Source organism: Bison bison, unplaced genomic scaffold (assembly GCF_000754665.1).
Source record: "Bison bison bison isolate TAMUID 2011002044 unplaced genomic scaffold, Bison_UMD1.0 scf7180017864259, whole genome shotgun sequence".
NCBI classification, from domain to species: domain Eukaryota; kingdom Metazoa; phylum Chordata; class Mammalia; order Artiodactyla; family Bovidae; genus Bison; species Bison bison.
The window spans coordinates 3,182,843-3,190,661 of NW_011494831.1; the positions used below are offsets into that span (position 1 = coordinate 3,182,843).

General features: G+C 50.5%; 1 protein-coding gene across 1 annotated transcript in view; it reads left to right on the plus strand.

Moving 5' to 3' along the window:
• Window positions 1–1,414: 1,414 nt before the first annotated feature.
• VPS18 (vacuolar protein sorting 18 homolog (S. cerevisiae)) overlaps window positions 1,415–7,819 on the plus strand; it is an 8,971-nt gene continuing 2,566 nt past the window's right edge. Inside the window, exons 1-4 of the mRNA XM_010847974.1 lie at window positions 1,415–1,949; window positions 3,028–3,169; window positions 5,992–6,083; window positions 6,210–7,818. Of these exons, the coding sequence (XP_010846276.1) occupies window positions 1,859–1,949; window positions 3,028–3,169; window positions 5,992–6,083; window positions 6,210–7,818 (1,934 nt within the window). The 5' untranslated portion in view covers window positions 1,415–1,858. The remainder of the gene's footprint in view (window positions 1,950–3,027; window positions 3,170–5,991; window positions 6,084–6,209; window position 7,819) is intronic.

A 7,819-nucleotide genomic window follows, 5' to 3' on the forward strand; every position in this document is an offset into this window, starting at 1 on the left:
TGAAACGAGTCGCCAGTCCAGGTTCGATGCACGATACTGGATGCTTGGGGCTGGTGCACTGGGACGACCCAGAGGGATGGTATGGGGAGGGAGGAGGGAGGAGGGTTCAGGATGGGGAACACATGTATACCTGTGGCGGATTCATTTCGATATTTGGCAAAACTAACACAATATTGTAAAGTTTAAAAATTAAAAAAAAAAAAAAGAATCCGCCTGCAATGCAGGAGACCTGGGTTTAATCCCTGGGTTGGGAAGATCCCCTGGAGAAAGGAACAGCTATACCCACTCAAGTGTTCTGGCCTGGAGAATTCCCTGGACAGAGGAGATTGACAGGCTACAGTCCACGGGGTCACAAAGAGTAGGACAAGAGTGACTTTCACTTCACAATCAGCATTAACTACCTATTTATGGGCCCATTGCCCCTCTGGATTATGATCTTCCAGGACGGTTGTTGTACTTATCTCTGTGACCCCAGCACCTAACTCAAGGCCAGACAGAGAGTAAGTGCTCAACACGGAGGAGCCACTACGAACCAGAGAAAGAGACTGGATAGCACATAGCTTCCTATTGGCCGAGCCACCATCTCTGCCACTTTCTGGAAACTGGTGGGTCCCTGGATGTGGGAGAAGAGAGCCCAGGACCGCTTGCCTGTGCCGTGTGAAGGCAGGATTTAGGTGGCGTTTAGATTGAAGAAAGGAATGTTCTCCTGGGGACCTAGTGTGTGTGTTAGTCGCTTAGTCGTGTCCGACTCTTTGCGACCTCATGGACTGCAGCCCTCCAGGCTCCTCTGTCCATGGAATTCTCCAGGCAAGGGTACTGGAGTGGGTAGTCATTCCCTTCACTGGGGACCTAGGGCAACGGACTATTTTTAAATGTGCGAGCGGGAGCTGACCAGAGAGGTTGAGTGGTCTTCTGCCGGAGGGAAGCCTGGGCGTGAAAAATGCTGGGGACCTTCTCAGAGGCTGAGGCTGGATTGCGCTGGGCGGGTCTGGGAAGGCGACTGAGAAAGCCAGGATTGCCTCCTGGTGTCAAAGTCTAGAACTGCAGCAGAGTCCAGGAGGGTGGGGCTTGTGTTCTGCGGGGCCCGTCCACCACCTAGGGGCTTCCTTGGTAGCTCAGTCGGTAAAGAAACTGCCTGCAGTGCAGGAGACCTGGGTTCAATCCCTGGGTCAGGAAGACCCCTGGAGAAGGAAATGGCAACCCACTCCAGTATCCTTGCCTGGAGAATCCCATGGACAGAGGAGCCTGGCGGGCTACATACAGTCCATGGGGTCACAAGAGTCGAACACGGTTTAGTGACTAAACCACCACCACCAGCTCGGACTCTCCGCAGCAGAGAACGGAGAACTCCGCTGGAGAGCCAGCTAGGCCATATCCCCGCCCGTCCGCCACCCGACCCCGCCCCTACCACCATCCGGCCCCGCCCACCGCAGCCCTCACTGCACCTCCCAAAGGGCCGGCTCCGCGACGTTCCTGCGCCAGCAAACGTGGGCCTCTGAGAACCCGGAAGTTACGTTATAGGCGTGCGTCCCAGGGGCGGGAGTCAGCTGAGCTGCTCGGGCGACGCTGGGATCACCTGAGATCGGCTAAGGGGAACCGGTGCTCTCTTGGGGGCGTGAGTTGGGTGCAGGACTGCGTCAAATAAAGGAGGCGGGCTCTCTGGTCTTCTCGCTCTATAAGGCGAGAGTGAAAAGATTCTTAGGATTTTAAAGAGGAGGAGTTGGCGGTGGCGGATTGCCAGGATCTGTCAGATTCCTGTCGAGGCTGGGGAGTCGCAGCTTCCAATCCGGGGAGACGGGGATCCCTGGGGGGAGCCCTGTTGTAATCCCTGGGACGGAGGACCCAGAGGCCGGGCACCATGGCGTCTATCTTGGATGAATACGAGGACTCCCTGTCCCGCTCGACCGTCTTGCAGCCCGGCTGCCCCAGCGTGGGCATCCCCCACTCGGGTAAGGGAAGTGAAGGCGCCGCTGCACCTCTCGGCTGTCCTGGCATCTGCATGGGAGGAGCGGAGCAGGTGGCTCCAGGAGCTCGGGTTCACCTCCTGGACCTGCAGTCTGGATTTAGGCCCTTGGTTCTCCTCAGGTTCTTATGGCCTCTAGGCGGTGGATGGTCGAAGTTTGTAAGAGCAGCAAGCACAGCCGCGTGATCTAGGCCATGCCACTAGAGTCCTTCTAAGAGGGAACTGGGACTCGGATAAGGAAGTGACTTGCTTAGAGGGCAGCAGTTGGGAAAACTGAGAATAGGTTCAGATGAGAATAGGCTTCATCTGATTCAGTGTTTTTCCCATCAGTCCCCTTGTGGAGGTAAGAGAAAGAATGAGTAAAGAACTGGTGAAAGGGGAGTGTTGTAGTGGAAGGAGGGATGAGCCTAGAGGGAACTCTGTCACTGAACAGGGGAAAATGAAGTATCTTAAGCTTTTGGTAGAGCTGTTTGCAGCTGGATGGTGAGGGGAACTTTTTGTAGAAAGTAGTACAGAGTTGGCAGAGGCATCTGAAGTGCTGGAATATTTTGAGTAGTGATAGAGAAATGAAAGTAAAGGCTAGAGAGAAAGTACCAGCAGTTTGTTAACCAACTGATTGGAAGGGTTTCTCAGGGATCCCTCTGCCCTCATTCTTCTGGAGATTCATTGAGAGCATTATTGCATGGGCAGGGAGGAGGGAAGAAAGTGGAACTAGACGACTTTAGTTGAGCTCGGATTGCTTGACCAAAGACTGATAAGGGAGAACACTCAAACTTTACCTCATTACCACCAGGAGCAGGTACATAGTGGTTTAATAGCATCCCAAGGGTTCAAAGAATCAACCCCTTACTGCTTTCAGAGGTGTGGGAAGAGCCCAGAACCTATAATGTAGCGTAGGACTAATGTAGAGGTGATTAGTAAAGTGCTTGATATATTGATATTTAAAGTGTCACTAACCAACATCCTGGGGTAGGAATATGTTAGAAGAAGGTGTAGAGGAGCAATCTGCCTCTTCTTGCCCTTCCTCTGTTTCATAGTTAACCTTTCTTTTGCTTCTTGCCTAGGATATGTGAATGCTCAGCTAGAGAAGGAAGCGCCCATCTTCACGAAGCAGCGCATTGACTTTACCCCTTCCGAGCGCATCACCAGTCTTGTCGTCTCCTGCAATCAGCTCTGCATGAGCCTTGGCAAGGATACACTACTCCGGTAAATGAAGACCCAGAAGGTTTACGAGTGTAGGAAGTGGATTGGTGGTATTTTGGAACTGTTGATTGACCAGGCCTTTCTTCCATTCTGGGCAGGTGAAACAGTGATTTGGGATTTGGGGGAAATATCCTATCCTTTGCAGAGAGAACTGATGTAGTGCAGTAGACCTGGACTCAGAGCTCAGCTCTGCCACTTACAGCAATGGAATCTTGAGCAAGTCACCTGGTCTCTCTGAACACGTCCCTTCATCTGTTACAGACTCTGTGTGTGTGTTTAGTCACCAAGTCATGTCCAACTCTTTGTGACCCCATGGACTGTAGGCTTCTCTGTCCCCAGGCTTCTCTGTCCATGAGATTTCCCAGGCAAAAATACTAGAGTAGGTTGCTATTTCCTTCTCCAAGGGATTTTCTCAACCTAGGGATTGAGCCCCTGTCTCCTGTATTGCGGGCAAATTCTTTACCACTGGGCCACCAAGGAAGCCCATTATAGACAGTACCAACCCACAAAGTTAGTCATGTAGATAAGTGGAACTGTCTAGAGTCCTGAAATAAATTCACTATAAGTAGAAATAAAATATCTCAATAAAACTGGAAATATCTCAAGTAAATGGAAATAATACATGACAAAAGGTGTTAGCAAAATTTTTTTATCTATTCAGAATAACCATCTGAGATGAAACAGAGCTAAATCTCTGTATCACAAAAATGAATTCTAAGTAGAATAATTATTTAAATATAAAAAAATAAGCAGTGTGAATATTAAAGAATATTTAATAAATTTCTGTGCCCTTGGGCTTAAGGGAGACCTTCTTACTCAAGCTAGAAAATCAAGAATCCACAAAGGAAAAGGTAGATTTGACTATGTAATTTCTGTTATGACAGAATAAAAATAGAAAAGCATATGAGGCAGGTCAGGACAAAAGACAGTGGGAAAATAATGTTTTTCCATATATGACTAAAGATTTACATTCCTGTTCCTTAAAAAACCCTTTGAAATTAATAAGAAAAAGTTCAGTAGAAGAGGAAAGGTAAACAATATAAACAAGCAGTTCACAGAAGAGGAACTCCAAATTTCCAGTAAACATCTGAAAATAGTTTAAACCTGTGGGAAATGCACATTAAAATAACAGTAAGGGACTTCCCTGGTGGTCCGGTGATTAAGGCTCTGTGCTTCCAATGCAGGGGACGTGGGTTCAATCCCTGATTGGGGAACTAAGATCCCTCATGTTGTGCGGTATGGCCAAAAAATTGAAAAAAAAAACAAAACAAAACAACTAAGATACTATTATTTTTAACCTGTAAGATTAGCAAGAGTTTAAAATGGCAATGTGTGATGCTGGTGAAGATATAGAGAGATGAACTTATATATTGCTGGAAAGAGCATAAATTGCCACCACCTTTTGGAAAAGTAATGTCTGTTAAACTTTAAAATATCTGTGACATTTCCTGGCAGTCCCACTTTGGGGAATTCAAGTAATAGAAAGAAAACTACGAGTTTGAAAGGTATATATACAAGGATGTTGATTGCAGCCATGTTTCTGGTAGGAAAAAACTAGACCCAAGCTGAGTGCCCATCAGTAGGAAAATGATTAAGTTATGATTCGGGCATAAAAGGAAATATTACGCAGTTATTAAAACAATGAGAGCTGTATCTGTTGACCCAGTGGAATGTTCATGATATCATTGAGAAAAGTAAGGTATAAATTATAAAAACAGTGATAAAATAACTTTATGTTGTGAACATGGAGAAAGACGTTAATATCACTTTTTTCTGCTGGGAATAACAGGAATTTGGAAGGAAAGTCATTAACTTTTTCTTCGTACATACTTACTTTTTGTTTTTAAATTTGATTGTGTGGGGTCTTAGTTGTGGCACATGGGATCTTCAGTGCGGGTCTCAGGCTCAGTTGCCCTGAGGTTTGTGGGATATTAGTTCCCTGACCAGGGATCAAACTCGCATTCCCTGCATTGCAAGGTGGATTCTTAACCACTGGACCACCAGGGAAGTTCCCCTTCATACAATTTTGCATTGATTCTTTGGTTAGAATGAGCGTATCATTTGAAAAGGTTTTAATAAGGGAAATACCTTAAATAGGGAATAACCTTAAGGAAATACCCCTCAAGATTACTGTGAAGATTAATTGAGGTCATACTAGCTCAAGCTCTTAGCATGCTGCTGGGTATCTAGAAAGTGCTCAATAACCATTAGCTACTATTTGTGGTTCCCTTTTTACCCCAGCATTCTGGGATGTCCCTGCCCATCTTCCTGGAGGCACTGGGGGTGTGTTGAGCAGAAGCAAAATACTTCTGCTTAGTGATTTCTCAAAATGAAGTAGATTCTCAGAGCTGAGGGTTCTGAAGGAGGACCCCATATGTGTTTCAGAGTTCCCTTGGGATTGTATTCAGAATTTTATGTGTCTGTGTAGATTTCAAGGAGGAAAGGTTGTGCCTTTCATCTGATTATAAAGAGGTCTGCTGCTGCTGCTGCTGCTAAGTCGCTGTAGTTGTGTCTGACTCTGTGCGACCCCATAGACGTTCCCCACCAGGCTCCCCCGTCCCTGGGATTCTCTAGGCAAGAACACTGGAGTGGGTTGCCATTTCCTTCTCCAATGCATGAAATTGAAAAGTGAAAGTGAAGTCGCTTAGTCGTGTCTGATTCTTAGTGACCCCATGGACTTTAGCCAACAAGGCTCCTCCATCCATGGGATTTTCCAGGCAAAGTACTGGAGTGGGGTGCCAGTGCTTTCTCCATAAAGAGGTCTGTGATTCAAAAAAAAGGCTCTGCCCTCCTCTGGAGTCATGCTCTGACTCTTGTCTTGACAGCATTGACTTGGGCAAAGCAAATGAACCCAACCACATGGAGCTGGGGCGCAAGGATGATGCCAAAGTTCACAAGATGTTCCTGGACCCCACTGGTGAGTGGTGCTAGAGTTCTGAGGTGGGGCTGGGGACTTTTGAGGGCAGGTCACTGCCAGGGTGGGTGGGACCTGAGGGTGGGAAAGGCAGCATCCTCTAGGGTGCCATGCTTTGCCCTCCTCCAGGTTCTCATCTGCTGATCGCTCTGAGCAGCACTGAGGTCCTCTATGTGAATCGTAATGGACAGAAGGTTCGGCCCCTGGCACGCTGGAAGGGGCAGCTGGTGGAGAGTGTGGGCTGGAATAAGGCCCTGGGCACTGAGAGCAGCACGGGTCCCATCCTGGTTGGCACCGCCCAAGGGCAGATCTTTGAAGCAGAGCTTTCGGCCAGCGAGGGTGGGCTTTTTGGCCCTGCCCCGGATCTCTACTTCCGTCCATTGTACATGCTAAATGAAGAAGGGGGCCCAGCACCTGTGTGCTCCCTTGAGGCTGAGCGGGGCCCTGAAGGGCGCGGTTTTGTCATTGCCACCACTCGGCAGCGCCTCTTCCAGTTCATAGGCCGAGTGGCGGAGGGAGCTGAGGCCCAGGGTTTCTCGGGGCTCTTTGCTGCCTATGCTGACCACCCACCCCCATTCCGTGAGTTCCCCAGCAGTCTGGGCTACAGCGAGCTGGCCTTCTACACCCCCAAGTTGCGCTCTGCACCCCGGGCCTTCGCCTGGATGATGGGAGATGGCGTGTTGTATGGATCGTTGGACTGCGGGCGTCCGGACTCCCTGCTGAGTGAGGAGCGGGTCTGGGAGTACCCAGAGGGGGTGGGTCCCGGGGCCAGCCCACCCCTGGCCATTGTCCTGACCCAGTTCCACTTCCTGCTGCTGCTGGCAGACCGGGTGGAGGCAGTGTGCACGCTGACGGGACAGGTAGTGCTGCGGGACCACTTCCTGGAGAAGTTTGGGCCGCTGAAGCACATGGTGAAGGACTCCTCCACGGGTCACCTGTGGGCCCACACCGAGCGGGCTGTCTTCCGCTACCACGTACAGCGGGAGGCACGGGATGTCTGGCGCACCTACCTAGACATGAACCGCTTCGACCTGGCCAAGGAGTATTGTCGAGAGCGGCCTGACTGCCTGGACACAGTCCTGGCCCGGGAGGCTGACTTCTGCTTCCGCCAGCGTCGCTACCTGGAGAGCGCTCGCTGCTATGCCCTGACTCAGAGCTACTTTGAAGAGATTGCCCTTAAGTTCTTGGAGGCCCGACAGGAGGAGGCGCTGGCCGAGTTCCTGCAGCGAAAACTGGCCAGTTTGAAGCCTGCCGAACGAACCCAGGCAACCCTGCTGACCGCGTGGCTGACGGAGCTCTACTTGAGCCGGCTCGGGGCCCTGCAGGGTGACCCCGACGCCCTGAACCTCTACCGGGAAACCCGTGAGCGCTTCCGCTCCTTCCTCAGCAGCCCTCGCCACAAGGAGTGGCTCTTTGCCAGCCGGGCCTCCATCCACGAGCTGTTGGCCAGCCACGGGGACACGGAGCACATGGTGTACTTTGCTGTGATCATGCAGGACTACGAGCGCGTGGTGGCTTACCACTGCCAGCATGAGGCCTACGAGGAGGCCTTGGCCGTGCTGGCCCGCCACCGTGATCCCCAGCTCTTCTACAAGTTTTCGCCCATCCTTATCCGTCACATCCCTCGCCAGCTGGTGGACGCCTGGATTGAGATGGGCAGCCGGCTGGATGCCCGGCAGCTCATCCCTGCCCTGGTGAACTATAGCCAAGGTGGCGAGGCCCAGCAGGTGAGCCAAGCC